The sequence below is a fragment of the Crinia signifera genome, chromosome 2 (assembly GCF_055691185.1).
Source record: "Crinia signifera chromosome 2, ASM5569118v1, whole genome shotgun sequence".
Lineage (NCBI taxonomy): Eukaryota > Metazoa > Chordata > Amphibia > Anura > Myobatrachidae > Crinia > Crinia signifera.
Window position 1 is genome coordinate 258,076,267 of NC_139218.1, and position 21,568 is coordinate 258,097,834.

The following is a 21,568-nucleotide window of genomic DNA, read 5'->3' on the forward strand; positions in this document are numbered from 1 at the left end:
TGAAGTAAGAATGCTTTCAGAAATAGACATGATCATAAGTTATTTTTATTACTTAAACAAATGCAAAGTGAATGAACAGTTGAGAAAGCTAAATCAAATCAATGTTTATGTGTCTATTATCTTTTAGAACAGCATGAGTGCTTCTAGGTACACTTGCACACAATTTTTGAAGGAACTCAGCAGGGAGGTTGTTCAAAACATCGCTAACCACAGATCTTTTGTGTATGTAAACTTGCTTAAATTCTTCTGTCTCGTCACGTAAATCAAGACAGACTCAATGATTTTGAGATCAGGGCTCTGTAGGGTCCATATCATTACTTTCAGGACTTCCTTTTTTAAGCTGAAGACAATTCTTCATGACAATGGCTGTGGTTTTGGGGTTGTTTTCCTGCTGCAGAATATATTTGGAGCCAATCAGATGGATATGTACTTGCCTGTATTTCTCGGAATTCAGGAAACCATTAATCCTGAGCAAATTCCCAACTCCATTTATTAAAATACAGCCCAAAACTTACAAGAAACCTCCACCATGCTCCACCGTTCCCTGCAGACACTCATTATTTTGCTATCAAGCCCTTTGGCAAACAAATTGCCTTCGGTTACAAATATTTAAACTTCTGACTCATCATTCCAGAAAACCTGCTGCCATTTTTCTGCACCAGAGTTCCTATGTTTTTAAGCATACCTTGGCCTTGTTTCCATTTCAAAGTTATGGCTTTCTTACATGAAGACCCCTTCTCAGATCAATAGATTAGTATACCTGGGTTCTGCTGGTTTCTGCCACTTCTGAACTGATGGACATCTTCTGATTTCGATGGGAAGTAAACATGATTGGGGGGTATTCAATTGTTGTTTTTCCCTTTTTCACGCCCATTCACCTTTTTCCCCCCCACAATGTTTATATGTTGTGATATTAGTATGATTTTCAATTCTCTTATTTTTTAATTCGTCTTATGTAAGTTGGCAGTTTTCACAACATCTTTTATTCACAGTGGGTTTCATTTTCACATCTTTTTATTCACCTGGGTGGGGATTACTTTTTTTTCTTTAAAAAGCAATGTTTTATCTGTTTTTTCATTAATTTTGGTTATTTTTTTTATTTTTAAATTTAAGGGGTGAAGGGGACATTTTAAAAAGGGGTTCATACCACCTATATCGTGGCTACCTTCTAGGGCATAGTGGGACACCATTCCTGGTGCTATTTGAGTAGTTTGCCGTTCCTCTGCAGCTCTCTCCGTAGTAAGCTTCCAGTGCATTAACACTGGGCAGAAGGTTTTGATTAATACTGCATGAAGATGGCTCTTCTATTGCCATGAGATGAGCTTTGTGGGGCAAAGCAGCCAGCGGTGGACGCAGTCTTTGGGACCTGTTTTGTTTATTCTAACATCGCTCTGTTTGCTGCTGCTGTATAACACTATTAGGGTTAGTGTTGTCAGCCTCTATATTTTTTTGTTTGTTTGTGTAACAGTCCTGCTACACATATGCACAGCAGAACCAGCTCCTGTCACCTGCACATTATCTCCTCAGCTTTCACAGAGTGGTCAGGCTCAGTTTTTATTTGTGAAGAATAATATTTATCAAGCACTGCTGTTAGAGTGCTGCATGCCCTACCTCTTGACAATGCTCTTGTCCCCTGCACTTCTCTCTTCAGCTCTCACAGAGCTGACAGGTGCAGCTGTTCTTTGTATGTAATAACAGCATCACTTCACCTCTAGTATCACAGCCCTGCCTGCTGTATTTGTCTTAACATTTTTGTAATTTTTCCACTCACATGATAGGTTTTCCTGGTTGTTTTTTTTACCCTTAAAGCTTATATTGATAATCTTTTGGCAGCGCGGTGTTGTGCAACACAGGCAATATAGGTAACAAAAAGAACAGCGAGTTGAAATGCTTGCGATATTGAAGCCCTCCTACACCAAATTAGCCATCCAAACGATATAACAAAGCAAATGAATAGGGGGCCTGAACATCAGTTCAAAGGATGTGAGGTCCGCCTATCTGAAAGGTGGGTAAAAACACCCAAAAGAAAACATTTTTTAATAGCCCTCAATAACCTATAGTTTATGTAAAAGGTCATGTTAAAATAGTAGAATAAAATACAGAACATACACCCTTGTAAAGTAAAATGTCTTAATCAATTACTCTTAAATGTATTTTATAATGTTATTAACCGCTGTTATATTTTCAGTGCCAAGTAAGAACTTTGATCTCTACCTCTTGACTGAAGCAGGTCAACTTCTTTCAGTGTACAATCTATATTTATTTGGAGCTGCCTATTTAGGCTCCTCAATCTGGTCATCTCTTCTGGCTGAGAAGACAGATAAAAATGAAAAAATGCAGCAAAAAAGTTAATTACAGGACCTCTACAAATAAATCATGTGTAGTTACTTATTATAGCATGATTCTAATTTACTTCAATACATTAAATATGAAATAGGCTTGGTTTAGAAACCTTAGATACATAAGGAACAATGCAGCACAAGCAGAACTTGCTCGGTTACTGTGTTGCACACATAATGTCCAATTCAATTTCATCTGTAAATTCATGTTCCTGTCATTCTCTAATTAGTCAGAGTAACCAATAGACGTGACCACAAAACTATCTAAAAAAGAAGGATAAACTCCATAATATTTTGCTGCTAGAAACATATGATCGGCACTCCCACTAGATATTGTGAAGGGAAATAGATGCTGCTGACAGGGTGAATGTAAACCTAACAATGACCCTTATTCAGATCTGATCGCAGTACAAATTTGTTCTCAAAATGGGAAAAACTATGTGCACTGCAGGTGGGGCAGATGTAACATGTGCACAGAGTTATCTCTGTGTGAGTTATTTTGTTTATGTGCAGGGTAAATACTAGTTGCATTATTTTTACACTGCAATTTAGATTTCAGTTTCAACACACCCCACCCAAATGTAACTCTCTCTGCACAGGTTACATCTGCCCCACCTGCAATGCACATGGTTTTGCCCATTTTGAAAACAAATTTGTACTGCAATCAGATCTGAATAAGGGCCAATATTTGTACAAAAATATAGTGCTAAAAATACTAAAATGTATATGACAAGTATGAATAATTGTTGTGCAAATTTGCTGGCTATGTAATTAAAATGTATTGGAAGACAAAAACAAGTACAGTATTTGCAGGTGCAAACAAGTTAAGTGCTTATAGCTACTTTGCAGATGCAGTTGTGTATTGATTAGGAAAAAGTTACATTCCTTTGGGGACCCAAATACTTTGCTTGCCCTGTTAATCCTAAATTTGTTCAGATCGGTATAAAATTCTGCTTTCAGCTACCTCTATGGATTATGGCTGCTGTGATATACACATAGGCCAAAAGCAGCCATGGTGAGCGAACAGTACGGAAGCTCACAGCTGTCAAAATTGTATCTATATAACGAATTTCATATGTGGCTGCACTTGCACAAGTTACTATAAGGATGTAAAGGTTTTGTTAGGTAGAGGAAAAGAAAATGAATTCATTATACCAAATAAATTATTACGAAATAATGTTATTTTTTTATCTTCTTTTGACCGCTGGTGATGAAGGGTTTCATACTGTAAATCCATTTGGCTTTAGCTCTAGAGATGGGCTTGATTTACTTATCACCTCCCAATTTATTATTTTATAGATGAATCTGATCACTTCAAATTTTAATTTTGTAGTCTCTATATACTGGAAGGCACAAAATCATTCCAGGATATATTCAATTCCCTCGCTGTTGCGGTTTAGGGAACCTTTCATACCGAAGACTCTTCCGGTTACTTGGAAAACATATTCCGGACTGATGCGGCTCTGGCTATATTGATATTTTGACATCCTGCACATGTGTAACAGAAAGATTTACTTTTCCCTTTTATTCATTGCACGTCTTTAACGGGTTTGCCTTTTTTATAGAGAATGGTAGGTTTCTACATGAGAATATGTTGGACTTAATCATCGTTTCAGTTCATACCACTGACTGCAAACACACGTTTTCTTGTTTCAATACACAACTACATCCACAAATGAGATATAAACCCTAATGGGGGAACTCATGTCAGCATGGTAACGACTGGCTGAGCACTTATTGGCCAATTGCAGCGGCCCCAGCATTGTAAACTCTTCTTCATACCACTATTGGAGTCAATAGTGTATATTCTAGGTACCAATGAATAAAACGTTCAAAGCCAGGAAATTAGACATGCTATCGTAAAAATGAATAAGCACTTCATTTGAAATTTAGTAGAACAAATATTTATGTGTTCGTTACAATGCTAGACTTGTCTTTAATTATATGCAAAGCAAAGCAAAAACCTAGGCAACGGGTTGGGAATTATATGCTTGCGTCAGTGGAGTTTAGACATAGGGTGTAATTCAATTAGCGGTGATGGCTGTCAGCTACCACAGAAATGATCAGAGGCAGAATGTCAGGCACACATGTGCAATGTTAGTGTAATGTAATTATCTGTGATGTGCACACCCGAATGTCGCAGAGAATAGTATTGCCCCATAGATGGAAATAGTGTAAGAGACCTGGGAGACGACTTACAGTTGGAATTGATGTTGTACAGTTGACTCTTCTGAGGCGTCTTTGCATCAAATCATGCTCCATTCCATTCACTTCTGCTTTCAGCTTCTCCAGTCCCTCCTTTTCAAATTTAAGCTCTTTTGCAAGTCTCTCCATTCTTGCACGCTGGTGCAATAATAAGGCTAGAAATAATGTATGTATTCAAAGTTGGCACTGTTCTCTACAAGCCATTGCAAATCATAAAGAAATAGTGTTCTCCATTCACTAAGACTTATACAAGCTATTACTTTTAATTTCTGACAAATAATAAAGAGGGAATGTGGTCAATGTATAGGACCATAAAATAAGGTGAGAAATATGCTGCACATGAGCACAAAAAGGGTTAATTTTTCTGTACTATTAGAAGAATTAAGTTGCATTTTTAGATTCCATTCAGTCTTTCTTTTATAAAACCTGAGACATTTTAAGTGGGTGCATACTATGAGATTTGCATTAAGGATATGCACCATAATGATATTATCGTGAATTAGTTAGTGTAACCACTATATGCACGCTCCCCTGTCCTCTTCAAAATCTGACAATATCTTCCAGAAGAGGGTTATTATCCAAAGAAGCGCAGATTGACAAGATACAGCAGCTTATGATAAACACCAAGTGTCCTGTCAAACAAACACTCAAAAGTTGTGACAATTGTGCAAAAGTAAAAACGGTGAAACCATATAGCGCTACCCTTGTATGTTTGACAAAATCACATAACTTATATTGAAGTGATGATCCAAAGATTTTCAAGGTTCTCTGGGCACCTGAAATGATAGTAATGATATCCCCTGATCCCAATTTAATGGGATTTTTTTGGAAGTCGGGGTATATCACCAAAAACAGCTCATTGTGCAGTAACCAAAATTAACATAAATTTTTATTTATATACAGGAAACTCACAAGAATAGTTGAAAAAAAGGCATATAATCACATCCTTATGGCACGACTGCAAAAACGTCCATCCAGTCAGATCCAGGACTTTAGTTGTTCTGATAGAGGGTCCAGGCACCGGTATCCCCAGTCCTCAGCAAGTCCAGAATCAGTGGAGGGTCGCAACACAGCCACAGGGTATTTCACAGCATGTATCACACTTGATGCATTTCGGACTCCTTTGTCCTTCGTCAGAAGTGTGAAGCATGCTGATATCGGAAGTCCTTATATCCCCAGGCCAGTTACAAATGCACTGACCCCATTGGTGGTTCGGAATAGTTAAAGTCACCTCTGTGACTTTTGTGATGACGCTGCCAGGTCCCGGCTTTTCCTCCCCTTCCGCCAGAGGTGACGCTAACGTTTGGCAGTTACCATGGCAACCGGAGCTCCGTGGAACTACATAGAGACCAGGTCACGGCTTCTACTTCCCTTCCGCCAGAGGTGACACCAACGTTTGTCAGTCACCATGGTGACCGGAACTCCGTGGAGCTACAAAGAGGCCATTAATCCTTATTGAATCCACCATTTTATTGAAGCCTCAATGGGTTATAATGAACTGTCCATGTCCATAGTAAATATCTATAAATAATTTACCAGAAAAAATGTGCAGTAATCAGATACATGGGGAAATAAAACAGTAATAACAAATCAATAAATACACTACGAAGAACATTAATTTACATAAAAAAGTTAAGATCTGCAATGAGTGACAATTATTCTAAAAAGCATTTGAGTTCAAACTCAGTGTTAAGACCAGATGGGGCTAAAGTTTTAAGTTTAAAAATCCATTCCATCTCAGTTTTTGAAAGTCTTTTTTCAATATCTCTGGTTCTAGACTTTGGAAGGATTTGCACAATGCCCCAATTTTTTTTTATAAAACATTCATTTTTGTTGTGGGTCTGTTTAAAATGGGAGGAGACAGAATGTGTTTCAACTCCTTTTCTAATATTGTAAACGTTCAGACATCCGTACTTTTATATTTATGGATGTCTTACCCACATAAAAAAGATTACAAGTGCATTCCAGCACATATATAACATTCCATTATAACCCATTGAGGCTTCAATAAAATGGTGGATTCAATAAGGATTAATGGCCTCTTTGTAGCTCCACGGAGTTCCGGTCGCCATGGTGACTGACAAACGTTGGTGTCACCTCCGGCGGAAGGAAAGTAGAAGCTGGGACCTGGTCTCTATGTAGTTCCACGGAGCTCCGGTTGCCATGGTAACTGCCAAACGTTAGCGTCACCTCTGGCGGAAGGGGAGGAAAAGCCGGGACCTGGCTGCGTCATCACAAAAGTCACAGAGGTGCGGGCGGAAGTGACGCGTACCGCTACTTCCGGTAATCGCGGCCAGGACGCCGTGAGAACTGTGTGTTATTTAGATTATTGTGGACACATGTTAACTATTCCGAACCACCAATGGGGTCAGTGCATTTGTAACTGGCCTGGGGATATAAGGACTTCCGATATCAGCATGCTTCACACTTCTGACGAAGGACAAAGGAGTCCGAAATGCATAAAGTGTGATACATGCTGTGAAATACCCTGTGGCTGTGTTGCGACCCTCCACTGATTCTGGACTTGCTGAGGACTGGGGATACCGGTGCCTGGACCCTCTATCAGAACAACTAAAGTCCTGGATCTGACTGGATGGACGTTTTTGCAGTCGTGCCATAAAGATGTGATTATATGCCTTTTTTTCAACTATTCTTGTGAGTTTCCTGTATATAAATAAAAATTTATGTTAATTTTGGTTACTGCACAATGAGCTGTTTTTGGTGATATACCCCGACTTCCAAAAAAATCCCATTAAATTGGGATCAGGGGATATCATTACTATCATTTCAGGTGCCCAGAAAACCTTGAAAATCTTTGGATCCTCACTTCAATATAAGTTATGTGATTTTGTCAAACATACAAGGGTAGCGCTATATGGTTTCACCGTTTTTACTTTTGCACAATCTGACAATATCACCAGTGGCTACATGTTTGGCAGGGGGACTCAGGGATGTGTTAATGAGATATTGAGTGTTTTAGTGCTATATTGTTCATTCTGCGTTGTTAATTTACAAATGGATCTTTTACATCTAATAATTACAACATGTACATAGTTTAAGATCATCTACAGAATATTACAATTTGGGAATTAAAACCCAATTATTTGAAGATATATGTTAACTAATATCAAATTACTATTTGTATTCTATTGTAGCAACTTATGTTTTTTTGTATTTATTTATTTGTTTAAGTCTTCTCAATAAACTTTTTGCTATCACCACGGCTTCTTCACAAAACTTCCCCATTGTAGTAAAACTTCCTTTTTGGATACTAAAAATATGTCTCAATACTGTATCATCATTTATTGGTCTACTTGAACACTAACTATTAAGGAGAACAGGGCAACAGATTAAAACAAAAAATATTTGGTCTACAGGGAAGTTTGCTTTAAAAAAGGGAGAATATCAAAATATTTAAGCTGTGTGTAAAATTAAATGCAATCTTATGGTGTGTACACACTGTGAGCTATTTGAGTTAAGATTCAACTGCTATGCAATCCTTGCTATCTCTGTACTATTTACATACAATTCATGCTATCTACATTCAATCTGCACTATATAGTCATTGCTGCACTGTCTATTTGGCTTTTTCAATTTCAGCTGAACGGGAGCACGCATCGGAATCGAACCGGGATAGAAAGCTTAAAAACATGTTCTGCATACAACGCATATGCGATCATGATTTGATTTTGACTATATAGTCAAAATCGAATGTCAAATTGTACGTGTGTACACAGCATTAGTATAGATTTAAACATTAGAGAATATTTAGTTGAAGCGGTATAGTTAGTGGTCTCTTTTCAGCATTGCACAAATAGTCTTAGGGGTCACTTCTGGTTTTGATGGTCACAAAGGATCTTTTCGCCATGGACTGAATCCCAACAAAGACAACAGGGCAGTCTACACACAGAAAAGTGTTCTACACTGAAAAGGAGTAGTATAAAATTCGTTTTAAAATTACTACTCAAAAATACTGTTCGCAGTTAGACAATGTTAAACCAGATTAAGAATAAATAAAGTAAACATATACTTTAGTAGTCTCCTATGTTACAAACCAATGCTCGGTTTTTCACCTGCTGGGACACATATATGAGTAATGCGTGATGAATGTCAGCCTCCCTCACACAATCTGATTAAACCTATTTTTGCATCTCTGAAGCTCTAGTGTGAAATGTACTCTCACTTCTTCACTATGCACATCTATGCCCGTGCAAACCTGGACCAAAACAATTTTCCTATAACCTTCGGTACTTCATGCAAACAAATAAATGAATATGAAAGAGACTGGCCAATAATACATACCTTTTAAATCCAATGAAGCTACCCCTTTCTTACATGTGTAAAACATTTATTTGCAGTATGTGCATACTAGTATTACAGGCATAATCCCACACGGATTATGGATTAAGCAGAGTACATACTTCTGACTCATAGGAAATATTTCACAGCACAGACTCACTACACAAGCACCATAGAAACATTAAGTCCGCTGATGCTTGTTCTGTCAATAGGAATCTGAACTGTCACTGTATAGTAATTTTGACATTTCTTGGGAGATATTCGTTTCTAAAAGCAATATAATTTACATTAACAATTATTTGATATTTGAGTATTTGAACTCTTCATTTACATTTCCAATGCAAGCACAATTCTAATGGTGATTACACAAGGTTTCAAAAAAAATCCTCAGTTACAGATGTGTCCTCATACACCATCAATTGAAGTGAACTGCACCTAGCGTCCTAATTGAATATATGTCTTAATAGCAATGCAATGGACAAAACCACTAAAGAGGAGACTGCACGGATTAATTTGATATGTGACAGTTGTGCTGTGATGTAGCCCTCTGTGTATAGATTAAGACACAGCCACATGCAAGTGTCATATCAAATGAGTCAATTCTTGTGAAGTGGATTTTATTATATAACATTGCAATTCAGACGCATATTTGGGCAAAAACAATACTTGACGCATGCCAAGTTAGTTGCACATGACATTCTGCGCTAAAACGACAGTTGGCGCGACTGCAGCTATAGTGGGTGAGGAAACATCAATGTAAAAAGATTATTAAAGTAAAACCAAAAATGATCATAATATTTTAAGTACAGGTGGCTGGATAGTTCAAAAGATATTAAATACAAGACAACAATTACAATTTTTCTCCTTAAAATCCAGATTAACAAAATATCAAATTACATACTTTAAATGATTTACAGCAATATAGATTTTAATAGATTCACAATATAACTTCTGCTCCTTAAAAGAAGAAAAAAAATATTACCTTGAGTATATGCATAATCATCCGAGCCGGAACTGGAACTTCTATGGAATTTGTGAATTCCCTTTTCCACACCTGATATTGGCATTAATGAAATAGGTTGTATGGGTTCTGGAGCTCCAGGATGTTGCTCCTGGTCCACAATGTTTAAAAGGTTTTCAGTGGGGGCCCGGGCAACAGTAATTTTAAAAACAGTTGGGTTAGGTGGGGACATCAATAAATGAGAAGGGGATGGAGAGCCTGTGGAGGCTTGTGGTTGTGTGTAAGTTATATATAATGGGTTAACACCATATGGAGTCTTTGGCTGGCCAGGTATCACCCTCGAAGGAGAACCTGACCGTGCATTCGGGGAATATGAAGAATGTGGACTCCGTTGGGAAGATTGATTATTGATTGGTGAAGGACTTCTATTCATAGCAGTTCCTGGTCTTTGTGGCGATTCCACTGTAATTTCAATCTTGTTCATAGAAGCCTTGCTCACACTAGATCCATAGGGAAGATAGGATACAGAATGGCCACTTGGCTTTGGATAAGGTGGTGGAGCTTGCTGATAAGTATGAGGCAAAGCAGTTGAGGGACTAGATTGCATAAAAACATGTGAAGTTTGGTGGCTTAGTTGATTAGGCTGCACTTGATGCTGTGGTGAGCTATAAGGAGAAGTACACTGAGATGTAGGAGGCGATCGAAAAGCAGACTGTGGAAGTGGAGACTGCTTCGGAGAATACGGTGGAGGTTGGTAATTTTGAGGATATACAGGCAGAGGGCAAGGGCTATAGTTATTGAGAGGAACTGGAGAAGACTGTGACCAAGGTGTGTTCTGAGGCGTCTGCCTGCCTGGAGAATTCTGTGATGACTGTCTTATGTAAATAGAATTCGGAGTCCCATAGGGATTGCCTTGAACTTGAGGATGAATATGTAAAGCTCTTGGCACATTGTGAGCAGAAGGTATATTTTGTGACACAGTTACAGTTATAGGATTTGTAGTATAGTGAGGTATGTGCATATATGTTGGCAGGGAAGCTTGCATAGCTGATGTATTAACACCTTGCTGTGGAAGGGGCTGTGGAGGTGGAGTTGGCGAGTTTCGACTCTGGTCATTCAAGAAAAATGGATTGTAATTTTGCGTCACAACTGCTGGGGCAGAATGAGGCTCCTGAACCAAACATATAAGCTTGCCAGGAGCGCGCTGTGGATCAATGTGCCCATCACTTGAGCTATGAACTAAAGGACGTCCATTCAACAGTGCTCCATCTCCTGCATGGAAATTGGCACCTGGATGTATACCAAGGTTAATGTGCAAAAGATTGCTGTTTGATCTATTGTCCTCTGGGTTATGGCCCTCCATATAAAGGTACTTGCAGCTTTCTTGTGTCAGAGCTCTGCAGCAAGCCTCAATGTTGCCATTGTTCTTTATAATAGAAGAGAAAAAAAATCAAAATTAGAAATACCCTATAGAGCCTGGATTACAATATTTTACACTGTTGGACATAGGGAGACAGTACTGACAGACATGCACTGCAAGCACAATCACACATGGGTTAGCATTATGCACACAATGGGGTACATTTACTAAGGTTTTTTTTTTTTTCTTCAATAAGTTATTAACAAAACTGTAGGTTTGAATTTGCTGCAAGGTATAAGAGCAAAATGTAAGACGATGCCCAGCAACAACAAAAAAACCACATGGTACTTTACCAAGGTATCAAATGTTTGACACCATCTCGCTCTTCTGTATTTCCATTGTAAGGAAAAAATTAGATTTGGTTGAAATGAAATGTAAAGTGGAAATAGTCTTTTAATATTGCTTGTACAAAGGTGTCCTGATTCATGTAGCCTCAATATGCCGTGCAGTATGAGATGCCAGGTGCACAGGTCCTGTTCAACTATGGTAGGGTTGTGCATCTTTTCTGCCAAAAACCGTCTAAGTCGCGATCACAGTAGGATGAGTGAGGAATTAATTTGATATACAACACTTTTATATTGTGCGAGACTGAGTCTGTTTACAGAGCAGAACAGCAGGGCAGAAACTACTGGAATGATATCCGGCTGCACAGGTCAGCACTACTGGACTGATATCCGGCTGCACGGGTCAGCACTACTGGACTGATATCCGGCTGCACGGGTCAGCACTACTGGACTGATATCCGGCTGCACGGGTCAGCACTACTGGACTGATATCCGGCTGCACGGGTCAGCACTACTGGACTGATATCCGGCTGCACGGGTCAGCACTACTGGACTGATATCCGGCTGCACGGGTCAGCACTACTGGACTTATATCCGGCTGCACGGGTCAGCATTACTGGACTGATATCCGGCTGCACGGGTCAGCACTACTGGACTGATATCCGGCTGCACGGGTCAGCACTACTGAACTTATATCCGGCTGCACGGGTCAGCACTACTGAACATATATCCGGCTGCACAGGTCAGCACTACTGAACATATATCCGGCTCCACAGGTCAGCACTACTGAACTTATATCCGGCTGCACAGGACTGTTAGGGCAGACATGCACCCGATTATAGGGCAGACATGCACTACCCAGGCATATGGCATACGTGGCACCCCTGGACTAAAACCGCAGAGCAGACAAGGCACCCTGGAGTAAGACAGTAGGCCCACCGGACTCCACCACCCACAGACAGACAGATCCTGCCCTGGATTGTGAAGTTCAGGGGGGGGACTCAGATCTCGTAGATCCAAATCTGCTAATCACTAACTAAAAAGATTTATAATTTAGTGCCACATTAAAAGCTGCAGAACTTCAGGTTCAAAATAATCTACACGTCTACTTTGCTCGACATTAAAGCAGAAAAAAATATATTAAACAGAAATTTCTAATTGCTCAGTACTGTTAAAAATTTGTTAAATGGCCAATGAACCCAGTGCATCTGTTTAAAATATATTACAACCCTCACTGCACTAATTGAGTTACTATGGCCCTGTGTATGAATGCACACAACGTGTTTCTGCAAAGAAAGTCTAACAAGTCTTGGTCTACCTTTTAGAAGTACCGCCCTCCTAACATGTTGCTATGGGGTGACAATGTTGTCACCATTTTAGTATCACTTCAAAAAGTCTATTTCTACATTTTCGACTAATTAGTAGCACAATTCTGATAAAGAGAAGAGGGCAGTCTCAAACCAACTTAGCCGTTTATACAGGAGAAGGGGACAGGGAATGTGGCTCTATACATTCAAATCAATAGCATAATTCTGCCACACAGTCACAACACCATTACTGACAACTTTCTCCTGTCCAGCTGTCAACACTGGCAGTAACCAACCAGGTTGGGGAGTACCAACAAGGTAGGGTACACTGTAGGTAGGGTATCGTTTAAGAGTAGAGTAAGTGCAAAGGTATACAACTCATACAGTACACACAATACATAAGCTCGGTGACTATGTCCATCACATGAACACATACCTGCATCATGCACTGAGATACCACTTCCAGTGGAATCTCAGGGTAGCGTTGCTGAAGATCATTTAATACCTGGATATCAAGCTGCTGACTATGTGCCATCTTCTGTGCCATGACTGGACTGATGCTGGGCTAAGATGGAATATGATGGGACTCAAAGTGCCCACCAGTGGTTGTGGTCTTTGGACCCTTCTGGCATTTTCTGTGTAAATCAAAGAAATACTAATCAGTCACAATTTAAACCATTTTCAGAAGATGATCATATGTATATAAATACATTTTCCTACATAGTTCAGCTCTGCAAGCCAACTAGCAAATAAGCCATAATTCTAAGGAATGTGGACCAAATAAAGCACACAGGTCCTCAGTCTGAGGTGCATGAATTTGAATATGGAAATTTCGGTTTGTATGCAGAGTTTGAAGCATCTCTTCCTTCAAATCCAAATCTCCCTCCTTCCATCGGCTTGTCAAGAGTATCATTACAGGCATCCATTATCATCAGTCCTTCACGAGATGCAATATATCCCTCTGTGTGTGTATGCCAACTTCTGCAAGGGTGCCTGCAGAACACCTAAGCTACATTTAAATCCCCATTGCAGCTAGTACTCTCATTGAGGAGCAAGTGGTCATGTGGCTAAAGGTTCCCATACACGGTCTGTTCGCCGGCGGTCCGTTTTGTACTTTGAGATGCGCGCTCCCGCGCATCTCATTGCACAGTACAAAAAGTATGTGCTGCACATGCTTTTTGTACTTGCTTTACATCGCATCGCATGCACAAGGCATGCAATGCGATGCGTACTATATAAGTACAAAACGGATCCGTTAAACGGACTGTGTATGGGGACCTTTAGACTTTTGAAGACACTCCGTTTCATATGCTTGGCTCCAGTGCATGCGCAATGTGAAATATTATTGAATTACCAAGGCAGTTTTAATTAGAGATGTGCAGGTTCGGATTTATCCGGATCCTGTTTTTGGCTATGCAAAACATGTGCCATTTGATACACAATAAAGGGATCCGGATAAATCAATCAGAGTAAATCCGAACCTGCACATCTCTAGTTTTAATACAGAAAGTATTTCCTTTTTCTCTTGAAAAAATAGACTGTAAAATGTTATGTTTAAGCTCTTGTAGTTGTGAAGACTGAGATTGCCGTTAGTGCAACTATTATTCACATTGGTTTCTATATTGTCCCTGTGCACAAGTACTTTCCATATGCATAAACCTAATCCCTTTAAAGTATCTCATTAGACATTGTGAACCATGCGTCCTCTGTATTTTTGTGATTTTTTGACATTCCATCCCATAAGTTACAGCACATATTATCCGGCTTACTCCAGCATATCTTGGGGGAAGATTTATTAAGCCTGGTAAAGTGATAAAGTGGTGATAAAGCAGCAATAACGTGGAAGGTGATAATGCACAAGCCAAATTAACTCCTAGCTGTCATTCTAACACAGCTGATTGGCTGGTGCGTTATCACCTTCCGCAGTATCACATACATCAATACTAACAGAAACATGTAATAAGCATTTGAGGACCTCATATATATTACAGTGCATAATGATAAATACACCTCAGAAATATAATGCTATCCAAAAAGAAGCATCGGATTAAAATTATACAATGTAAAAGTAGATTGCACAGGTCTGGTCCCTGGGTAGAATCCAGCTACAGCTCCCATGATACTCATGGTCAGACTTGAGCATCTTTTCACGTCATTACTCAGTAATACAAACAGACTACATAACAACTGCTGATTTACAACTTTGATGTAAGAATATTCCAGGTAACCCTGGAGTTCAGTCAGGTACTCTTTTTGCACTCATGCTTTTCCATGGTAATATCATTTGGACAGAAATCCACTTTAACGGGATAAAAAAAAACATGCAAGGCAAAATGCTACTTCTGTTTCACAGTTGATTTTGTATAGTGAAAGTTTTTCATTAAGATATCATGTATCAAATATATATCTATTCAAAGAAGAAATCTCTAAAATGTGTTCTAATCATGTTTAATTGAAATTGGCATTTTTTTTAAATTTGAGTCTAGAAACGGATTGATTTTTTCTTTTTAGTAGTCCACTGAAAAATATTATCCTTATAAAAATCTCTCTGGATTGGCTAGAATGGCTGCTAGTCTCACACAAGACTTCCAGTATGTAAAGCAATACCAGAGGAAGAGGTATGGTGGGAAGGTCAGGATTTAACAGTACAAACTAAGGGTAATTCAGGCCTGCTCGCTATTTTCCAAAATCGGTCCTGGGACCGCTGTTGCGGGTCTGCGTATGGGCAAAACTACGCATGCGCAGACACAGTGTGCAAATGCCTTCAGCGAGTATCACACTTGCCAAGGTGGTTGCACAGACGGAGGTGGAAAGGGGAGGATAGTGGGCAGACCCATGGGAATGCCCAGCATTTTCTGTGAACGATGTGTGAACATAGGCATGTCGAAGCCTGCTCACATCATCGGTGCTCACCTTGAATTCGGCCATGACCGTGGCAAATAAAAGACAGCCCAGACTGACTTTTTTGCGAACGGTTATAAAAAAAGAAATAAAAAAATCCTTCAATCGTCGGCGACCATCAAATTTTTTTTCACCCGTACGGCCGCATGTGAATGGCTCTGGATTCTAACATCCATTCGCACGGAAATTCAGCAATTCGCTCGGTGAAGGGTGAGTGGGTGTTCACTCGTCTGGTGTTAACCTGCTCGCTAAGCAGCGAATGTACGCTGCTTAGCAAGCCAACCTGAATGAGGCCCTACATGTCAGAGGTGTGTTTAGAAGCCCTTAGGTAAAAGTAACCTGGTGTTGCCTTATAAATGACTGCCACTTAAAAAAAAAAAAAAAAAGTCTAAATAAAAGGTGCCCATACACGTTACAATTATTGTATACAATATCGCATCTCAAAGCATATCGGTTTTGCGATGAGATGAGATATAGTACAAAAAGTATGTGCGGCACATACTTTTTGTACTAGATCTCATCGCAAAACCGATATGCTATGAGATGCGATATTGTATACAATATTGTATACAATAATTGTAACGTGTATGGGCACCTTTAGATTGTCCGACACCTCTGGAAAACTCAAACCCTATTACACATGCCCTATAACTTTTAAAATAATATTTAAAATTTTCAGTGTTTTAAATTACTAAATTTTAAAGCTAAAATAATTAAATAAAAGTATCTGGGAATAATAGGTCATAACGTGATGAGAAAATATATAAGAATTAAAGTAGTACAACATGTAGAGTAAAGATGCCCATACACTTGGCCGATTTCGCCCGATCCGAGAAGTCGGGCCAAATCAGATGTGCTCAACTTCCCCTTCAACCCGATGCGTGGTATGGTGCGCATCGGGTCGGTGTGGACAGGTCAGACGGGCTGCACATTTAGGAGGGTATTCAATGTCAGGGGCAAGGCTGTCGAGCCGAGCGGCGAGAAAGGGGCGTGGCCGCGAGTTGAGGGCGGAAATAGACAAGCTCCGGCCGGGAGCTCGCCTATTTCCGGCTTTTCTCGGGAGAAGAGCCCGACAGCTTGTGATGTCGGACTCGTTCTGCCGAGAACCCCTGTTCAATGCTGTCAGGGAAGACAGCATTGAATAGGGCCCCGCAGCCATCTCCCCCGTCGGGAGATGACTGCGGGAGCACGCCAAACATTGAATACCCCCCTAAATCTATCGATTATGGATCTGTCGGTCCAATCCATAACCTATGTGCAGCAGCGTGGTCCAGTCGGCAGGGTCCGTGCGTTGGAGGGTAGGCAGCAGTGGCTGGGAGCTTGTAACGGTATTTGCCTGGTGGCGGGGTAGTAAGTGCTGGTGAATTTGAATAAATATTTTTATAAGACTGGCTGGACGCTGATTGGCTGAGAGAATTCAGCCAGAGTCCGGGCAGTCTTTCCAAAATATGTTTTCAAATTCAGCAGCGCTTTCCACTCCGCCGCCCGGACCTCGCTGCCTGCCCCCCACTACTGCTGCAGCTACCCAGGGCATATTACACGCAATGAATCGCATACAATTTATTGCATGTAAAAATGGCACAACAAGCACCAAATTGTAATCGAGCCTCCTGGGGAGCTCCAAGGGGTCTCAAGGGCAAACTGGTGTGACCCGTCCTTAGGAAAGGCCAGACTAGTGTATGGGCGCATTAACTGTAGTGATCGCAGCTACTGATTAGTTTTGTCAGTGATTTAAACAAGTCTGCCTGCCGCAGGCAAAACTTACCACCCTGATAAGGGCCCCTGGCATGTCAGAAAATGGATACTTGATATCTAAAATGTCAACTAGTAAACACAATTAATGCTCTGTAATGTATGTTCAAATTCTGCCATCTCATGTGAACCATTTATTTATGATAGAATTAGACGCAGGAGCAGGAATGATCATGTCCACCCATAAGATATAGATTGTAAGCTTGCAGCAGGGCCCTCCTACCTCCAAGTCTGTCTGTTGTTGCCCAGTTTGTCTTATCATGGTCTACTATTGTAAAGCGCAACGGAATCTGCTGCGCTATATAAGAAACTATAAATAAATAAATAAATAAGATTGTGAGGCAAGAACTGCATGTGATAAGGACAAATTATGAAGAGTGAAACTGAGACAAGCAGGGCATCAGAGGTGTTACTAGAGTTGATGGCACCCAGGGCAAATAAAATTGTTCCTTGAAAACTATTCTTTAAAATTTGTCTATTGACACACACACACACACACACACACACACCCACACACACACACGAAGCATGAGAGTAATGAACACAATGTGCATATACATGATTGTGTAATGGAAATCTTCAGTGAATGTCCAGAAGACTAGAGGCTGCCCAAGGTCCTGGAAGCTTTTGACTTTGATAGTGTGAAATTCATTTTAGATGCGTTTTAACACTCAGACACCAGCTGAGACACAAATGTTTGGCAATTGAAAAAAAAAAAAATCTTCTTTATTACTTTATCACCTGCTTCAAAGTGTTGCCACTATCCAGCCCAGTAAAAAGATATGGCTAGATAGATTTGCCTCCATACTGTGGAACTCAACATTCCCATCCAACCTCAACAGTTACCTGCACCTGCTCCTCCAACCTCCCCAGAAACTTAGGGGTAGGTTACCTGTAATGTTATCAGGGCATTAAACATTTGGGTACTTGTGTATTTTGGCGGCGCCCATCGCATCGCATACCATAACGCATACGATGGTATGCGATATCGTACGATAGTGAATGATGGCATACAATTTTGAAATTGTATGCCATTGTACATGGCATACAATGCCATACGATGCGATGCGATTAAACATTATATAAGCACCCTAATGGGTGCTTATACAATGTTAAGCACCCAAATGGGTGCTTACAATGTTAAATGCACCCCCACGCCACCCCCCCACTATAAACGTGAACCCGAAGCGTGGCGAGCGTAGCGAGCCCGCGGTACGCGTCCTACGACCTTTTCATACCCCCACTATCCATGTCGGCGTGGAGTTGAGAATAGAATAGTGTGGCGAGCGCAGCGAGCCCCGCGAGGGGACGCGGATACCTGTGAAGCCCGCGAAGAGACGCGTTTACCTGTGAAGGTATCCGCGTCCGCTCGCCACGCTTCGGGCTCGGTGGCTCGCCACACTATTCTATTCTCAACTCCACGGTAAGACGTGGATAGTGGGGGTATGAAAAGGTCGTAGGACGCGTACCGCCGCCCCTCACGGGCTCGCTGCGCTCGCCACGCTTCGGGTTCACGTTTATAGTGGGGGGGTGGCGTGGGGGTGCATTTAACATTGTAAGCACCCATTTGGGTGCTCAAAAGCACCCTTTAGGGTGCTTATACGATTTTTGGTCGTATAGGGGCTCAAAATCGCGTCGCATCGTATGCCATCGGGTGCATGGCATGCGATCTGTTCGTCGTACGACGGACATCGGGGGCGCCGCCAAAATACACAAGTACCAACATTTGTTTAGAAAAGGATCGCTAGTTCAAAACAAATACAAATCTTATGCTGTGTACACACATTACAATTTGACATTCGATTTTGACCATATACCGTATTTATCGGCGTATAACACGCACTTTTTTTCCCCTGAAAATAGGGGGCAAATGATGTATGCGTGTTATACGCCGATATAATGTTAAGAAGCCATGTTTTTACCATATACACCGCCGATATACCGGTAATATTCCGTACATACCGCACAGCAGCGTGGATCAGTAGCAGCGTGTGGAGTGTGAGGCAATCAGTAGGCAACGGCAAGCCGCGCCTTCCTCACGTCTAATTCTCGCGGCCGTCGGAGCGTAACCACGGCAACGCTCTGCACTGCGAGAGTTCGCTGTCTGAGGTAGGAGAACTTGTACCCGTCAGGTACAAGTAAAGTAGTGAAGTAAAGTGGGGTTTTGTGTACGGCGCAACAACGAACTAACAATTTAACAGATAAAATTAAAGTTTTTGTTTAGAAATTTAAATTTTTTTCCTGAAATTTCCCTCTTAAAATGAAGATGCGTGTTATACGCCTGTGCGTGTTATACGCCGATAAATACGGTAGTCAAAATCGAATTGGGTTCGCATAGACATTGACTGGAGATCGAACACGTTTTTACGCTTTCTATCCCGATTTGATGCCAATGAGCACTCCCGTTCAGTTGAAATCGTAAAGCCAAATAGACAGTGCAGCAATGACTATATAGTGCAGTTTGAATGTAGATAGTATAAATTGTATGTAAATAAAACGAGTTAGCAAAGATTGCATAGCAATCGAATTTTAGTAGAAAAGCAAAGGAATCTCACTGTGTGTACACACCATTAGTAACATGTGTTTACTTTTAAAAGGCTTTCAGTAGCACATTCTTCAATGACAACAATGATGCAAAGCGAAAGCCAGAAACAGTGTGTACAGGGCCATCATCCTATATTATAATTGGGACTAACACCAACAAAGTTCAAGGAAGCATTTCAAAAAGTTCAAGGAAATAAACGACTGAGTAATTCTAGTAATTTGAAAAATGTCTGCTATGAAGATTACGGGCTTATCTCTTTATCACTAACTTTACTTCTCTCTATATTTCCCTGGTTGAACTGGTGCCATAGTCTATTTGTAGATAAAGGAATGTGTTACTTGTTTGAGGTTTCCTAGTAAGAGAGGAGACACATTCCATTATACTGTAAAAAGCCTTCTGAAATACAAGATGCAGGGCACAGGAAAGAGAAGGCTTAAAAGGGACAAAGTGATCTCAAGGCATGACTGATCAAATTGTATTCTTAGAACATACTCTATTAAAGTGTGCTCAGACAGGCAACTTTTAAGTTTTATGCAGAAATGCTTATCATATCTAGCCAACATACAAAGAGGCACCTATGGATCAAACCAATGAATGAAATACTGTAGACAAAAATAAAAGGAAGAAAAATATGTGAAGTCATCTCATGAACTGGGAAGCCTTATTTTTTCAAAGGAAAATCTCACAAGGGAGGAGATAATGCTGGTGCTTATTGGTGATCTGAGAGGTGGACAACAGTGAAATAATTCCAGATAAATATCTCAAGTAGAGTAAAGAATGGAGTAGCTTTAAAAGTTTTGAAGGCTGGATGAGGTAACCTAGAAACATAGAATTTGATGGCAGATAAGAACCACTTGGCCCATCTAGTCTGCCCCTTTTTTTTAACATGTTACCTCAAACCATATTTGATCCTTATTTTTTTTGTAAGGATATCAATTTGCCTATCCCAAGCATGTTTAAATTGCTCTACTGTATTTGCCTCTCCCACCTCTGATGGGAGCCTATTCCACTTATCTACTATCCTTCTGTGAATAATATTTTCAAAAATGTGCTGCAGTAATTCCTAACACATTCTACATTGCCACAAGTGGTATGGAAAACTGTTTGTAGATATTGATGACCGGTTTGGCCATCCCTGGTCTAGAGCATACAGAGATAGGCCATAACTTGGTTGGTACATGACTGGGACCAGGAAATTAGAACAAGGTTGTGTCATGCAAGCACTTTTTATATAGCCTTCTACCAACGTACTCAAAGCGCTAAATGTACTAACATGGGAGTTCTATTTCAGATGGGATGTTGCCCAAAGCAATCAGATTCTATCTATTATTTTCTAAAAATATGCTAAATAAGTAGAATCTGATTGGTTGCTATGGGCAACATACCATCTTCAATAGATATTCCATTTTAGTAAATGTACCCCAAACTTAAACTGGTGAGAACAAAAATCTGGTAATGTATGGAAGCAAATGACAATCATTTGTTCCCAAATGCCAGATTACATATAAAAACCATGGTTTGAATAATTGTGTTAAAACAAATGGATTTAACCAAT

At 40.3% G+C, this 21,568-nt stretch overlaps 1 protein-coding gene across 6 annotated transcripts in view; it reads right to left on the reverse strand.

Moving 5' to 3' along the window:
- The window catches only part of TAB3 (TGF-beta activated kinase 1 (MAP3K7) binding protein 3), a 59,334-nt gene that overhangs the window by 18,187 nt on the left and 19,579 nt on the right, over positions 1 to 21,568 (reverse strand). For 4 of the 6 annotated variants that reach the window (XR_014470469.1, XM_083174350.1, XM_083174349.1 and 1 more), the window contains 4 exons: positions 13,252 to 13,450; positions 9,826 to 11,230; positions 4,539 to 4,699; positions 2,215 to 2,308 (listed from right to left, as the gene is read on the reverse strand). Coding sequence is in view for 5 of the 6 variants with exons in the window: in XM_083174350.1 (XP_083030476.1) it covers positions 2,215 to 2,308; positions 4,539 to 4,699; positions 9,826 to 11,230; positions 13,252 to 13,362 (1,771 nt within the window). In the remaining variant the exon portion in view is untranslated. The remainder of the gene's footprint in view (positions 1 to 2,214; positions 2,309 to 4,538; positions 4,700 to 9,825; positions 11,231 to 13,251; positions 13,451 to 21,568) is intronic. The other 2 variants (XM_083174351.1, XM_083174352.1) reach the window with 2 other exon arrangements.